At 48.5% G+C, this 16,905-nt stretch overlaps 1 protein-coding gene across 1 annotated transcript; it reads right to left on the bottom strand.

Annotated features, from left to right (window-relative positions):
* Positions 1 to 779: 779 nt before the first annotated feature.
* LOC149347747 (uncharacterized) lies at positions 780 to 16,500 on the bottom strand. Its single transcript, XM_089587408.1, has 6 exons — positions 16,392 to 16,500; positions 10,580 to 10,705; positions 9,994 to 10,122; positions 4,095 to 4,184; positions 3,837 to 3,926; positions 780 to 951 (listed from the first exon to the last, which is right to left on the bottom strand). The coding sequence occupies exons 2-6, from the start codon at positions 10,648 to 10,650 to the stop codon at positions 840 to 842; spliced, it is 492 nt and encodes a 163-aa protein (XP_089443534.1). The 5' UTR covers positions 10,651 to 10,705; positions 16,392 to 16,500; the 3' UTR covers positions 780 to 839.
* Between the last annotated feature and the right edge of the window lie 405 nt (positions 16,501 to 16,905).

The raw sequence follows: 16,905 nt of genomic DNA, 5'->3' as shown, positions 1-16,905 counted from the left end.
TTGTTCCTAAGATGTACTTCAAGGCTGGAAATGTAGTTTTATCTGGTTTTTTGCTCTACACTATTTCTTTGTTGGCTTCCACGTCCTGGTTGTTTTTCCATACCCCACTTCATTAGTGTACCTGGTTTTATTTTTCACCTCTACTCTTGCATGTCGTTTCCATGCTCTCATGCCGGTTTTTCCATATGGCACACCATTATTTTATTGCGTTTTCATCCTTTTTTTTACTCTTGTTGTATGTTGGGACGCCTGCATTGTCACTTTGAGTATTTTTCATTCTCTTTTCAGGTTGATTGTTAGGTTTCTTACTAGTTTTTAATCGTTTTCTTGACATTGTGTTTCTGGGGACATGCTGAGTGCTCTCTGGTTTATCGGTCCTTCTGCAACGTAAAAATTTGATCATTGTGGTCTAGATAATCAGGTCTTGTGTGAATGACAGTGATGGTTATGCATCTAGGTTCATAACGTATATAGCGTCTGCTTTTCGGTCTCGAAAAAACAATTGGATGTCTGCGCCTGTGTTGTCCTTTTTGTTCCTCGTTCTCCTGTCGTGTCCCATTAGCGCAGTACTAATCTTTTTTCTGCAATGAACCAACTAGCCCGCAAGAGCGTTCTACATGATCATTTGGACCAGTGAGTCAGCGCCAGAGGCGTAACAAAGAGACTGACAAGATGTCGTCTGATGAGTCGGTCTCTCTCTAACCTACAGAGGCAATCTTGTCTGGGCTTTTGTTGATCTTCCCACGTAGGCCTTGCTCTTTTAGAGGGAGTGAGAATGCTACTAGCAACAGATTTACTGTAAACAGCATTGCTAGCATTTGGCTCCCGGTCGCTGGTGGTTACAATGGCCCGACGGAAGAACCACAATCAATGCCAGCGGAAGATCGCTGAAGACGCTGAAGTTGCACAATAGGAACTCCTTTGTTCCGAAAACCAAGCAACACTGAGAGGCTGGAAAAAAAAGAAAACGAGTGTATTCGATTGCCTGCCGGATCATTTGCAAAGCCAACAAAAGTGTGAATTTTTCGGCGAATGCAATTCACTCCTGTTACACCTGGCTCAGCACTCTGGCTGTTATTTGCCGCAATGGTCAAAGCAAGATTGTCCCACATGCAGGTTACTGCCTGTAATAACCTTTACTGCAAATCTAGTAACAAAGATCAAGAGGCAAGGCAAGAAGCAAACCTCAAGATTGCATGGGCCACAATGATTGCTCCTATAGAGGTTAGTTTAGTTTATGGGGGTTTAACATCCCAAAGATACTCGGGCTATGAGGGACACATAGTGAAGGGCTCCGGAAATTTCGAACACCTGGGGTTCTTTACTGACATCAAAAAATGCACGGGCCTTTACTGAGGTGTTCCCTACTGTTACAAAACCTGTCATTTTGTGACGCTAGTGACATCAGGTATATTGGACGTGGACTAGAAGTGGCCACAGTGCTAAACTTGGTTCGTACAGACAGAACACCATGCCTGGGCAAATAACTTGTTCAAATATTGAGTAAAGTTAGTAATGTCTTCAGGCAACAAACGAAATACTAATAGGAATGTCTAAATAGTGTTGTTCTAGTTCGATTGGAATTCGAAGCGAAATTAATCTTCTTTGAATAATCTTGAAGTGAATATTTCGAATATTTTTTTTCAAAAACATGCATTTTTCGAACATACGAGGCCCTCGCATGGAAAAAAATAGCAGACGGTTTAGCGCGGCTAAATGTGGAACATTGTGCGTTAGCCCTAGTTAGACTGGGCACTTAAGGTCCTTACATGCTAAAGGCATTTCATCTAAAGGCCTTTACCCTAAAACAATTTGCCTAAAGGTCTTTACTCAAATGCATTTACCAAGAAGGTCCTCCCCCTGAAGGCCTTTAGCATAACGCCTTTGGGGGCTGCCGCGGTGGTTCAGTGGTTATGCTGCTCAGCTGCTCACCCACAAGCCTCAAGAAGCATTTCCCTGATTTTGATCAATAAAGTTTACCTACTACCTACCTGTGCCCACCTGACCTAAAAGACACGGGTTCGATCCCGGCGGCAGTGGTCACATTTCGAAGGAGGCGAAGTGCTAGAGGCCAGTGTGTTGTGCGATGTCAGTACACTTTACAAAAATCCCCAGGTGGTCGAAATTACTCCGGAGCCCTCTACTCCGGCACCTCTTTCTTCCTTTCTTAGAACGCATTCCCCTTAAGCAAGCATTCCCCAAAAGACCGAATAAGGTGACAAAGGCAGACAGGAGATTCGTAAGAGAAAGCAAACATGGCATGACATAGCATCTCCTTAGCAGTAGCTTCGCAGCGCACAGAGCAAGAATAAATGGAGTGTAGAGGACGAGATATGTGAAAGCAAGTGCACCACATCATTTTGTTATCATTTCATCTTAAGTGGCCCGTAAAAGTACCCTAAGTGAACATGGTGACTTACGTAATGCATTGAGATTGCGACAATATTGAACTTCGCGAAGGGATTTTACAAAAGGTTCGGTTCGTGGTTTATAAGGGCTTAATATCCCAAAGCGACTCAGGCTATGAGGGATACCGTAGTGGAGGGCTCCGTAGATTGCGACTACCTGGGGTTCTTTAACATGCACTGATACCGCATAATACAAGGGCCTCTAGAATTTCACCTCCATCGAAACACGACTGCCACGCGGCCGGATTTGAACCCGTGTCTCGGGTCAGCAGCTGAATACCATAACCACTGAGCTAGCGAGGATCATCCTTCGCGAGGGTTCAAAATCTGAGCCCTTCTCAGATTTTTGGTTTCAAAACTGTGGTGTGTTCTGCGATGCCGATGTGCATTAAAAGAACCCCAGGTGGCCATTACTGCTCCTCTTTCTCCATCCTCTTTACTCTTCCTTCTTCAGCCTTTCTCTCTAGGCATGCTTGAGATGTACAGCCAGAAGCGAGACAGTTACTACGCTCTTCCCTTCCTTAAAACCATTTTTGAAGCGAAAGCTTCACTACGGGGCCTCAGACTTCAATCGCGGACCGTGCAAGTTTGACCTTCAAATGACCTTGAGCTTCGAAAGCAAAGGAAAGGCGCATAACTGGCTCCTGGGACAGTGAACACCTTAGTCTCACTTTAAGCTAGCAAATCAATGGAGCAGGAGCTTGGAAAGCAAAGGAAAGAAAAGGTGCATAACTGCTCTCTTCGAACAGTGGACACCTCAATCAGTCGTGCTTTAAGCTATGTGGCGGTAGTTACAAATGTGCACTGTATGCGTACAACGCTGAGGCACAACAACGCTGAGGCAGAAACGTGGCACTGAATCCATAGGCCTCCTGCGTTCATTGTGCTCATTGGCATTGGCCGTGAAAAACAATTTACACTGCGATGATTTTAAGGAAAGCTAGTGCACGTGACTGGCTCTCTGGGTTAGTGGACGGCTGAATCGCGCTAATAGGTACGTGGGGTGATGAGAGAGAGATGTGGGCTGCATGCGTTAGCGCTGACAATGTTGTGGCAGACACGCGGCACTGCTGCAATAGGCCACAGCATTCATTGGGTGAGCAAATTTTCGCGATCAACCATTAACTGCCACCTGCAGGGTGGCAGGGTGGACGCGTTGCCTAGCCAGTGTCCAGAACGCATTGAATGTTACAGATGTCAAGCCGCTTACAGTTGTGCCATATGCCACAGTTTTCGCTTAGTAACCAGATTCAGCAGTGTAGTTGAACCGCACCATTTTTTTTTTTTAATTTGAAACCGAAGGCAGCCCTTAAATGCGTCCTCCAATAGAGTTCAGATATGGAGCATGTTATGGCTAGTAAACAATTACAAGATGCTATGCTATGCTAAGATACGCTGCAGCACATAGCCCCATTTGATTTTACTTACATTCGTGTCTGAGCCCGTGCATCATGGTGATCTGTACTTTCACAAGAACTGCCGGCTTTGGCAACCTCCGGCAGTGAGCGATATGTAGTGCTGTAAAAAGACGAAGAGGTAAATGCATCCTCCATTAAATGCATCCTCCTTAAATGCATCCTCCATTAAAGCTCAGATAAGGAGCATGTGATGGCTAGTAAACAATTACAAGATGCTATGTTGTGCTAAGATACGCTGCAGCACATAGCCCCATTTGATTTTACTTACATTCCTGTCTGAGCCCGTGCATCATGGTCATCTGTACTTTCACGAGAACTGCCGGCTTTGACAACTTCCGGCGGTGAGCGATATGTAGTGCTGTAAAAAGACGAAGAGGTAAACGCTTTCAACACGGAGGCTATTGCACTATTCTAGGCACTTTGGGGAGGAGTAAGTGGCAATGTGATTGTAACTAGCCACACTGAAGCAGCGGATGCTGTGCCACATGCGCGCAACGTTCTTCATTCTTGCAATATCCACAGCGCCAACAGGAGATTCAAATGAAGGACACAAAATTTCACAAAGATACTCCACAGTTTTGTGGCAAACTACACCTTCTGGTCACCGTCAATATCGATACATGTAGAACGACAGCAGGTATACCCTTGTCCTGCTGGTACATAATTGCATATTTTCATTCACGAGACCAGCCTCTTCTTGGCTTGTCAAGCCTGGTCTTGGCAAGCATTCATTACTACTATGCCTTTTAATTGCAGCCACTTCAGTGACGCAACCAACCTGGAGCGTTCTGCCTGCTGTGTAAAGCCGCAACCGTCACCTTTCCATTCATACTGTCAGCTCCCTGTCCTTTTGGCAAGAATCAGAGCGTACCTTCAGCGCATTAGTGATGAAGTAGGACCAACGCTAGCTTTCTGCCATTACAGCGATTGCAGCCATTACGACAACTTATTCACCTCGTTACAGCTCACAATACTGGCCACCTAACTAGCTCTGAAGTCAGTCCTAAATGCAAACACTAAAGTTGATCCCAGATATATCGAACTCGAATGGATGGATGGATGGAAAAACTTTATTTTCGTCAGAGAGCATGTGTGACACGATTCCGTGTTAGATGGCCATCAACCCATGGCTGACGGCGACCTGAGTGGCCCACTCCACGGCCCTGGTCTGGACGACCGGGTCTGAGCTGGCCAGCACGGCCTCCCACTGCTCGAGGGAAGGATCACGCATAATGTCCGCCGGTGGCGGTGCTATGCTACAGCTCCATAATACGTGGTCATAGTTTGCCAATTCGTGACACCATTTGCACTCCGGCTGAATGTCCGGGTAGATTTTGCTCAACACGTATGGGTTGAAGAAACATCTAGTCTGCAATCGTCGACAGACGCATTCCTGCGCCTTCACCAATTGCTTGTCCGGGGGTGGGTAAATCCTCCGCTCAAGTGTGAAATGATTAGTAATGTCATGAAAGGATACCAGCCCATCTCTCGTGGACCTTCCCGGGACGTCCGGCTCACCTACTCGGCTGGCGAAACCTCGAGCATTCATGTGAGCCGTCTCGTTCCCATGGTTCCCAGAGTGTGCAGGTACCCAGACAATTTCCGCCTCCGTAATCCCTCGCTTCGTGGCCCGATTCAGCAACCGCGCCGCTGTGACAGATATTCTGCCCCTCGCCAAATTTCGGATGGCTGTTTTTGAATCGCTGAAGATCAGGTCAGCATTACTACCAGTCATAGCTAGTGCTATCGCCGCTTCCTCTGCAGTTTCTGGGGAGCGGGTTTTGACTGATCCAGAGGCGATCAAGCGTCCCCGCCCGTCCACCACGGCAATTGCAAATGCATCCTTGTCCTTATACTCGGCGACATCTACATAGACTGCCCCGTTGTACTTCCCGTACTTAGCATGTAAAGCTTTGGCTCTTGCCTTCCTGCGGTCCTCGTGATGTATTGGATGCATGTTCTTGGGCAAAGGTTTTATGTACAAGCCCTTGTGCATTTCCCGCCTCATCTGAATTTTCGTGTCACCGGCTGGTACGTCAACTCCAATGCCGATCCTTTCCAATATGTCCCTCCCTGCTTTTGTTTTTGAAAGCCTACCGAGCTGCATAACCAAGTGCGCCTCCCGTAGTTCTTCTAGGGTGTTGTGCACCCCTAATCCCAGCAGCCTTTCGGTAGACGCATTCTGAGGCAACCCAAGGGCCGCTTTATACGCCTGCCTAATCATAGCCTCCACATTTCCTTTTTCCGCCGCGTCCAACTTCAAATAAGGCGTCGCATACACTATTCTACTGAGCACAAATGCCTGCACTAGCTTACACAAGTCTTTTTCCTTAACACCTCTCTTACGATTGGCGATTCTCCTGATTAGCCGCACGGTAGCATTGACCGTATTTTTAAGCTTTTGCAAGGACTCGCTATTCTTCCTGTTAGTCTGCAGATACATACCCAGGATCCTGATCGTTTGGACCTCAGCGACCGGTACTCCCCCACTTTCACCTCTAAAGGTGGTGGCGGCATATAGTGCCTCGCATGTATCCCTCTTGGTTTATCCCTCAGCACAAAAAGCTCGGACTTGGGCTGAGAGCACGAGAGTCCTGCTTCCCCTGCTAGCTCCTCCACAATATCCACCGCCTGTTGTAGAGTTTCTTCCAATTGTGCGTCACTGCCTCTTGTTACCCACAGAGTAATGTCATCCGCATAAAATGTATGTTTAAGTCCCGATATCCCTTGCAGCCTGGGGGGTATCTTGATCAAGGCGAGATTAAATATGAAGGGCGATAATACCGACCCTTGCGGTGTCCCTCTGCCCCCCAATGGGAAGGGATCCGATTTCATTTCTCCGACTACAATCTCCGCAGTCCTACCCTCCAGAAACGATCTGATGTACCGGAAGGTTCTACCCCCCGGTCCTATGTCCGATAGGTTCCTCAATATTGCCTCATGGGTAACATTGTCAAAGGCCTTAGTGAGGTCGAGCCCCAAGATAGCCTTGGTGCCCGTGCCGTACCCAGGATCAACCACGTCTTTTTTGAGCTTTAACATGACGTCCTGCGTCGATAAATTAGCCCTGAAGCCAATCATTGTTTCAGGTATCAACTCATTGTCCTCTACATAACCCTGAAGCCTGTTCAGGACTACATGCTCCATCAATTTGGCCAAGCACGACGTTAGCGAGATGGGACGCAGATTCTCAATGCAGAGCTTCTTTCCTGCTTTAGAAATAAATGTAATCCTAGCATGCTTCCACTCTGGCTAGGGCCCCGTATGGGACCCGAAACGTCATTTTTCATCTTTCGACTTGGTCAGTGACCCAATTTTCATTTGTGAATAAAATCTTCCACTCTGGCGGAATCTCCCCGGCCGCCCAAAATTTATTCATTAAATTCGTGAGTGCCCCCACTGACTTGAAATCCAGGTACCTCAGCATTTTATTAGTAACCCCGTCCGGACCCGCTGCTGACGTGGTACGAAGCTGGCCCATTGCAAACTCTACCTCCGCCACCGTAAAGTCTGCATCCAATTCAAGGTTTTCCTCAGATATCGCGGAATATATAAAACGTGACAACAAATAAGTTTCTAACCCCAAAGTGTGAATACGGTGAACCCATGTCAGCCGAGCGCTTCCTGCAGAGACATCCTGTCCGCTGGCATAGCCGTTAGGCCTAGCTCATTTAGCATCGAAGCCAAAGCGAAGGGTACTATGGGGGAAGCCATCGAGAGTTATGAGGTTTAATGCTTTTACCGCTGCACAATAAATGCAAAAATATCTCAATTGTCAGGGTGCAGTTGATTTCTGCGTCACCTTCAGCAGCGAAGCAGGTCACGCAAGATTCGCTACAGGCCTTCGGTCAGTTAGGCTGCCTTTACCGTATGCTAACTGGTGTCTGCACACCGGCTGTCCTCCCGCCTGACAATAGCGTCGCGCTGAAAATGAGTCCGCCAGACTGAAGGCCACCCTCAAGCACAGCCCATGTTAACCTCGTCACGCGCTTTTCAAAAAATAATAGAGGGAACGTCATTAGGAGAAGCGTCACTTGTAGAGGTGCGACGCGCAGTTTGATAACCAGAAACAACGCTGTTATCCTTTTTGCATGGGATCTTCATTCGGACAGTTTTGATATAGGCAACAGCTCGGTATACCTAGGTTCAATATGTCCGGGATCGACCGTGATCATAAACACACCCAAACTCGAACAGGCTATCAGAAGACTGCCGCAGACCAGAAAATTGCCACACAGTTCTGCAAATAAGACATTTCATGTGCGCTGTGCAAATGTACTGTTTTTGTCAAAAGTAACCAGGCTACATGGTTTAGCTCTTCCTCGTACAATGGAGCCCTTACAGCCTACCTGAAGCTCAAATGGTGGTTAAAGGTAAGGACTCGGGGTCTTCTCACCTTCCAACACGTTTTGAACTTTAGGAAAGCCACAAGGGCTCCCACTATACAACCTAGAAGCAAACCATGAAGCCTGGTTACTTTTGACAAAGACGGTACCTATATATGAAAACTTCATCCTGTTATGGAAAACTTACAAGGACCATAACACAACTTTTCGGCAAAAGACCATCTGAGCTGTCTCAAAAGTGGCCAACAAATAGCTCATACACACTAAAAGAGCACACATTCACAATCCACATGACAAGCAACACAAAACCTTCTGTCTAATTTCAGTTCACAACAAAGTGTGTTCCCAGAGGTGGCCACTAGCAATGCTTCCCGTCACAGCACATTACGCTGCTACAGACCATGGCATGTCCTCTGGCTCCCACTACAGCGTTGCCGGTCATACTCAGGACGATTATGTGTGCACGGTATGCACACACGCCCACCGACTGAGTCCCTAACTATTACACATTCCTTTTATGCGAAGCATATTAACGTAGGTTTCGGGCCTTCGCGCGACGCCCGGCGGTGGCCACTATTGACCTTCAAATGACCTTCAAGTAGGTCACGTGACATGACGTCACACCGGCTGCAGATGGGGCCTCATATCGCGCCGTCGGTCGCCTCCCGGCGGTGGCCACCATTGACCTTGAAGTGAGATCACATGATGTGACGTCACGTGATGGCGTCACACCGGCTGCAGATGGGGCCTCATATCGCGCCGTCGGTCGTCGCCCGGCGGAGGCCTCCACGCTTCGGTTCGAGCCGTCGCGCGCGACGCGGCGGCGGCGCCACCATCGCTGCATCACGTGATATGTGACGTCACGCCAGGGATGAGGCGGCGCGCGCCCGCCGACGCGTCAGTCTCTGTGCCCGCAACCGCGCCAGCGTCTTTGCGCCGGGCGTGTATGCGGTCAAGATGCCTCCAAACGCTAAGGACATGCTTCGCATCCACTGGGCTTAACCTTGATAAGCCTCCAATTTTTTCGTCCCTTCTCTCTTTTCGTCCTCTACGCCTCCGCTCCACAGACTTTCTGCAGTGTGTTTACATGCATCTTAAGCGAAGCCGTTCAGCACATGATCAGAGGTGTACAACAATCGAAGCAGTACAAGCAGGCTCCACAAGACTACGGCGAGAGCAAAGCAATACCTTGACCCATGAGTAATGGCAACTACTGCATTTATAGGCATTTTGCTGGATAGAGTATAATTGTCAACCTCTTAATCTCAGGAATTAGAATTAAAAAAACTGATGATCATTTACAGTTAGTCCAATTGCTAACTAGGAGCGCTAGCAGTTCGGTTTTCCCTTCGGTTCTGGTGCTCAGATCCAGAGTTCACGCACAGTAGTTTTTCGGATAGCGATTATGGTTTAACATCCCTGTATGCGAAATTGGCTATTCTCTACATTCATAGATCCCTGGGAGCCTTCCTATCACTCCTGGAGCAGTGGTGCAGTGGTCAAGAGATGCGCCACTGCCCGTCTATGGCATGTGATTCCATCGGTGGGACTTCAGTTACATGGGTTGGGTTGCGACCAAGGTTGCGTTCCCAGAGCAGCCTCTCACCATTAAATGAGCTGCCGCCTTACACGATGGTTAGGTTGCTAGGTATACACTATATATACCTGGGCAGGCTGCCCACTGTCCGGTGGGCAAGTGAGCAGCCCGCCACAAAATAAGCTTCAGACAAACAGACAGCAAACAGACAGACAAACACACAATGGCTCAAGGTGGGGAATAGCCAGTACAAGTGCTAGCGTACAAAAAATAAATCCACGTACTCTGACGGGCCCCGTGACAGGTGCCTTTTAGAATGTCTTCGTTTTCGGCCACTCTTGGCATGCTCACCCATCTCTGCTGCCCCACTAGGGATGTTTATGGGGAGCTTTTCCATAGCAGCAACTCGACTCCTGTAACACAACAAAGGTGCAAACATTTAGGTGAAATGGATTCTAGCAAATTCTAAGAATATTTCACATAAACACCGCACTCTGAGCAGTGAACAAACACACAACGGCTTAAGGCGGGGAATAGCCACTATAAGTGCTAGCGTACAAAAAAGAAATCCACGTACTCTGACGGACCCCGTGACAGGTTCCTTTTAGAATATCTTCGTTTTCGTCCCCTCTTGGCATGCTCACGCTTCTCTGGTGTCCCACTAGGGATGTTTATGGGGAGCTTTTCCATTGCAGCAACTCGACTCCTGTAACACAACAAAGGTGCAAACATTTAGGTGAAATGGAGCCTAGCAAATTATAAGAATATTTCGGATAAACACCACACTCTGAGTTGTGAACAAACACACAACGGCTTAAGGCGGGGAATAGCCACTTTAAGTGCTGGCGTACAAAAAATAAATCCACGTACTCTGACGGGCCCCGTGACAGGTACCTTTTAGAATGTCTTCGTTTTCGGCCCCTCTTGGCATGCTCACCCATCTCTGCTGCCAGACTAGGGATGTTTATGGGGAGCTTTTCCAAAACAACCGGACTCCTGTAACACAACAAAGGTGCATACATGAAATGAAGCCTAGAAAATTCTAAGAATTCTTTAACAAAGGGACAAACCATAGATATATAACTGCGAATGCGCTTCAAAGCAGCGTAGTGCAAGACCACTGCACTTTCTTAAGAGCGCACCGCCACTGTCCCCAAGTTGTGTGAGTAGAAGAGCAAGTGTACGTCCGAAAAAGATCGCTTAGCAGTCTTGACGTATCAAGAACAGTGCCAACCACGAAAGAAAACATCGCTTTAATCAGTTTGAATGGAGCTGCCATCTAAGCAACAAACTGGCCGCGGAAAATGAAGGAACGCGCCGAGCAGCCGTTGTAGCCGATCCCAAAGGAGGCTTTTCTTTCAAAGCGAAAGCCCTACTACGTTTGTCTGAACCAAAGTTTGCATGTTGCCGGTGGTTAGCAATGGTGTCCCTGGCAACCGGACCTGCGCCGGAGCCCTTCACTACGGCGTCTCTCATAGCCTTAGTTGCTTTGGGACGTTAAACCCCAATAAACCAAACCAAACCAGAAACAGGTGGCCGCGGCGGCGATCTCCGCGCTTCGTCGTGGCATATCTCTGCTGGATCGCTCAACTAAGATAATATATAGGCATGTGCTGGTTAGTGTGCTTAACTACTAAATTAACTACTATGACATCATAGTATAGTAATAAGTATAACTAATAGCAAACATAAAAATGTCTACATATGATACATCAGTTACTGACACTGGTTAGACTGAATTATTACCATAATTAATCAACTGATACGTATGTTGCTAAAGCAACGAAGAACAAGTGCTAAACACGTAACATGACCTTCAGCTTGGCATTAAAATATATATTGAGCAAAATGAAAAAATACAAACTAGAAATGCTAAACACATAACGTGACCTTAAGCTTGACCTTGAAAAAGAATTGAACAAAATGTAAAAATAACAATGGGTGACGTCATATTCGATATAACGCAATGCAAGTCAAATTACTCAGCATGACCTCAATGGGCGTGTCGAAAAGGCCCTACTGAGGCTGCTCTCGCCACAGACGGCGGAGACATGGTCGGGAATGTAGACGCAGCGGCTTCGATGAGCTACGGTGCCGGCAGTTTTCTGGAACTCACTCAACGTTACAGACGCCAAGCCACGTCTAGCTGCCCGAAACACCAGAGCTGCCGCTCTCTATCCAGGTTCAAAAACGTTACAGAACACTGCGTCAACCCGCATTGGGAGAATGCGAGAGCATTGACGTCTCAACAGCACTCGTTGTCTACTCTCTTTGACACTCTTTGCCCCTCTTTGCTCCTCTTTAAATAAAGCATGACGTCACGCGTCACCATGGCAACCGCGTTGTGCAATCGCCACCGTATTTATGCCAACCTATGCTATTCTAGGAGGCTTTGCCTATGCCCCTCTTTGCTACACCATGACGTCATGCGTCACCATGGCAACCGCGTTGTGCAATCGTCACCGTATTTATGCCAACCTATGCCCCTCTTTGTAACACCATGACGTCATGCGTCACCATGGCAACCGCGTTGTGCAATCGCCACCGTATTTATGCCAACCTATGCCCCTCTTTGCTACACCATGACGTCATGCGTCACCATGGCAACCGCGTTGTGCAATCGTCACCGTATTTATGCCAACCTATGCCCCTCTTTGTAACACCATGACGTCATGCGTCACCATGGCAACCGCGTTGTGCAATCGCCATCATATTTATGCCAACCTATGCCCCTCTTTGCTACACCATGCCGTCATGCGTCACCATGGCAACCGCGTTGTGCAATCGCCACCGTATTTATGCCAACCTATGCCCCTCTTTGCTACACCATGCCGTCATGCGTCACCATGGCAACCGCGTTGTGCAATCGCCACCATATTTATGCCAACCTATGCCCCTCTTTGCTACACCATTACGTCATGCGTCACCATGGCAACCGCGTTGTGCAATCGCCACCGTATTTATGCCAATCTATGCCCCTCTTTGCTACACCGTGACGTCATGCGTCACCATGGCAACCGCGTTGTGCAATCGCCACCGTATTTATGCCAACCTATGCCCCTCTTCGCTACACCATGACGTCATGCGTCACCATAGCAACCTCGTTGTGCAATAACCACCGTATTTACTCCAATCATTTCATTTTTTATGCGTCCTCGCTTTAATTTCGGTTAACTAATCTCATTGCATGCAAATTGTTTTTCTTAATTAGCATCACAATGCCTTCATTAGCACATTAATTAGCTGCTTAATCATTGATTGCAATCGACTAATCATCCTCATTCATTACGGTTATCGACTGCAATCACTTTGTTTTACATTCTTTTAATTAATCACCTTACTCACATTCACTGATTACACCCATTTTAAGGCGAAAGCTTTTAATGACTCATGCTCGCGGTGTCCATCCATGCTCGCCGTGTCCGTGTTTGCGCTGGAATCATGCAAACTGTGTGGCCTCTCCTCCGCGCAGCGGCGCAACCTCCTGCGTAATTTCCTTTCCCCAAACTCATTTTCTTCATTACGGGCCCTCTTCCTGTCTCTTCTTTCACTCCCACTTCCTCCCTTCCTCTTCAAACGTTTGAAGGGTGTCCTCCGAGATATGCGAGACACTTACTGCGTAATTTCCTTTCCTCAAATACAATTTTCATTTTCTTCACTATGGCCCCTGTCTTTTTTTCTTTCACTCCCACTTCCCTTCCTGTACGGTGCGGTTCGGGTGTCCACCAAGACGGTTGCTAGGTGATGGCTCATACAGCCGCATCAACACAACAGCGCGATTCAGGCGTCCACTGACCCAGGGAGCCAGTTATGCGCGCTTCCTTTCCTTAAAATGATCGCAGTGTAAAACGTCAACGCCAACGAACAATGCCGAACGGACAAAGGCGACGCCGACGCCTCGAAACGGGCGCCAGAGAGCTGTGCTCTTTAAAACTACAATAAAAAAAGCGACCGCAGTCGCCAAAGTTCGGACAACAGCGACGGCGACGCCGCGAAACGGGCGCCAGAGAGCTGTGCTCTTTAACACTACAATAAAAAAAGCGACCGCAGTCGCCAAAGATCGGACAACGGCGACGGCGACGCCGCGAAACGGGCGCCAGAGAGCTGTGCTCTTTAACACTACAATAAAAAAAGCGACCGCAGTCGCCAAAGTTCGGACAACGGCGACGGCGACGTCGCGAAACGGGCGCCAAAAAGCTGCGCTCTTTAACACTACAATAAAAAAAGCGACCGCAGTCGCCAAAGTTCGGACAACGGCGACGGCGACGCCGCGAAACGGGCGCCAGAGAGCTGTGCTCTTTAACACTACAATAAAAAAACGACCGCAGTCGCCAAAGTTCGGACAACGGCGACGGCGACGCCGCGAAACGGGCGCCAGAGAGCTGTGCTCTTTAACACTACAATAAAAAAATCGACCGCAGTCGCCAAAGTTCGGACAACGGCGACGGCGACGCCGCGAAACGGGCGCCAAAAAGCTGCGCTCTTTAACACTACAATAAAAAAAAAAGCGACCGCAGTCGCCAAAGAAAATAAAAATCGCACGTGCGGGAAGCCCGCCATGCGCCATGTGGTTCGAGGAAGCGGCGGTGGGTTGACCACAAGGCTTTCGCCAAGCACACTTTAGAATTCCCAAAGTGTCTTCGGTGATTTTATGCGAAGCATATTACTAGAGCTACACTACAGCCCGTCGAGCGCGGCGGTGGAGCTACCATGACCAAGTGACACCACGTGACAACATGACGTCCCAGCAGAGGAGAGATGGGCTGCCGGCTCGCGCGGTCGACCGCGGCGGTGGAGGCTCCACATCAGAGGCGCTGCAGCTGACCACGTGACGCTACAGCAGCGGTATAAAGCTGAGCTTGCTTCGCTCTCCGGACATCAAGTAAGAATGGAGTATCTGATCTCGCTTCGGCGAGCGCGGCTTCGGCCGCTTATCTGATTTTTGTATCAGCGTCCGCTCCGGCGGACGCAGTTGTTGCTGCGACGCGCGTCTTTTCTTGCCTTTTTCTCTTTCCTCTGATTTCTTGCCTCTCCTCTATCTGCACGTTGGCAGCGGTGGTGGCTTGGCTAGAGCCAGTAGCAGGCCCGTGCAATTTCCTTTTCATCCTTCTCTCAGTCTCTGTTCTCGCTTCGGCGAGCGCGGCTTCGGCCGCTTCTTTTTGAGCAGCGTCCGCTCCGGCGGACGCAGTTGTTGCTGCGACGCGCGTCTTTTCTTTCCTTTTTCTCTTCTGATCTTTTAACTCTCCTCTATCTGCATGTGGCAGCGGTGGTGGCTTGGCTCGAGCCAGTAGCAGGCCCGTGCAATTTCCTCTTCATCCTTCTCTCAGTCACAACAACAACACAACAACAACAACAACTCCGGACATCTGTCCTCGCTTCGGCGAGCGCGGCTTCGGCCGCTTATCCGTCTTTTGAGCAGCGTCCGCTCCGGCGGACGCAGTTGTTGCTGCGACGCGCGTCTTTTCTTTCCTTTCTCTTTTTCCTCTGATCTTTTAACTCTCCTCTATCTGCACGTGGCAGCGGTGGTGGCTTGGCTCGAGCCAGTAGCAGGCCCGTGCAATTTCCTTTTCATCCTTCTCTCAGTCACAACAACAGCTCTCCGGGCACTTACGAGGCGGCCAGGTGTTGGGATGCCGCCTAGAAGCAGGGCTGATTTGAGCGACGACCAAGCCTAGCCATCAATATGCTTCGCATCTGACTAGGCTTAACCTTAGCTAACCCTCAGCCATTTTTTTTCACTTCGATCACGCATTTCGGTTCCTCAAATTTGGCGCCATTGCTGCTTTCCCGTCCACCTACTATATACCCGTCGAGCCTAATCGACCGTCCAACTACTTATGATTCTGATAATCTATGTCAATGAAACTTTTTGTTCGATTAATTATCGCAAATCAGACACATTTAAACCGATTTCAAACTTTATTTTCACTCCTTTGACTATTTTTTCACTATTTCGCCATCCACGGGTGTTTTCCCGTCCTCTCACTACACAGACATCCGCGGTATTTCGACGGTTTTTCGACAGTTTGGCTGTAATTAATTAATCATCCTACCAACATAATTTTTTTGCGCATCATCCCCACCAACATAATTTTTTTGCGCATCATGCCCACATCATCCACTGTCCATTACAACGATTCGTTTGATCCTATCTCTTCCGTGAACGTCTCAACTGCTGCTGACACGTTTTGCTGATACGACCTCGCCGATATAGCCAAGTAAAGTTTTCGCATTAAAATAGTAATTAAATCTACCGACGGTGCTCTCGCCACAGAAGGCGGCGACATGGACGGAAATGAAGACGCAGTCACTTCGATCGACGAGCTCTGGTGCTAACAGTTGTCCGGAACGCACTCAACTATAGAGACGCCAAGCCGCGTCTAGTAGCCCGGTACGCCAGAGCTTTAGCTCTACCCAGCTTCAACACTAATTAAACCGCAGCTAGTTTTTTCCTTCGCTTGAGGCCTACAGAGCAAGCACCATGCCACACGGCACCGGCACAAAGACAACCACGCAGCGCAAGCGGCGTTCGGATCCAAACACAGCACGAAAACACAAAGGACGTGAAGCGTCTTACAAGACGCCGACGAACTTCGGAGCACTGAGGGTACAGCAAGAAACCGAATCGACAACACGACTCACGTTACCCTGAATTTAAGAACGATTGACATGGACCGCTCACCCACTCGTACAGGATACTGCACTTAGCGCTCTGTTGTCCTTGGTACAGGTACCGTGAACCGACGCAGGTTTTGAATGCTGACGCCAGAAGACCAGGCTCCCGCCAAGACTCCCACCAACGCTTGATGCTGACGCTCGCGAGTACCGTGATGTCGATGTTGCCTCGGTCGCTCAAGAATCACCGGGATTTCTTGGCGCGGGGTTCAAAGGATATTGGGGGCAGGTATCGCGGATTTCTTGGGACCCCACGGCAAGAAACAACGCCTGTACCATGATGTAAATTTAATGAGCAGAAAAACCAGATCACACCGTAAAACAGCGCGCTTACACGGGACGAAGAAAGAAGACACGCACACACACAGCGCTGAACTTACAACTGCATGGTTTATTGCATTGCTCGCAATAAATACCGGAAAGGAAAACAAAAAACAACCAAAGGAAGGCGAGGAGATATCCTCCTGTCGCATCATGTCGTCAAACGTTATTCAAGATATTTAATCTCTTTTCTTGTCAGT

This window comes from Amblyomma mixtum, chromosome 4 (genome assembly GCF_055824585.1).
Source record: "Amblyomma mixtum isolate Tamu chromosome 4, ASM5582458v1, whole genome shotgun sequence".
NCBI classification, from domain to species: domain Eukaryota; kingdom Metazoa; phylum Arthropoda; class Arachnida; order Ixodida; family Ixodidae; genus Amblyomma; species Amblyomma mixtum.
Note: the sequence above shows the minus strand (reverse complement) of the source record. Positions and strands in the feature narration are given on the sequence as shown.

Excerpts from the sequence above, each read along its gene's own strand:
- LOC149347747 (XM_089587408.1), bottom strand. The coding sequence starts at position 10,650 with ATGGGTGAGCATGCCAAGAGGGGCCGAAAACGAAGACATTCTAAAAGG. Across the intron at positions 10,123-10,579 it reads CTGTCACGGGGCCCGTCAGA|GAGTCGAGTTGCTGCTATGG; the intron begins GTACGTGGATTT and ends GTTGTGTTACAG. Across the intron at positions 952-3,836 it reads GCACGGGCTCAGACACGAAT|CCTCTCAGTGTTGCTTGGTT; the intron begins GTAAGTAAAATC and ends TTTTTTTTCCAG.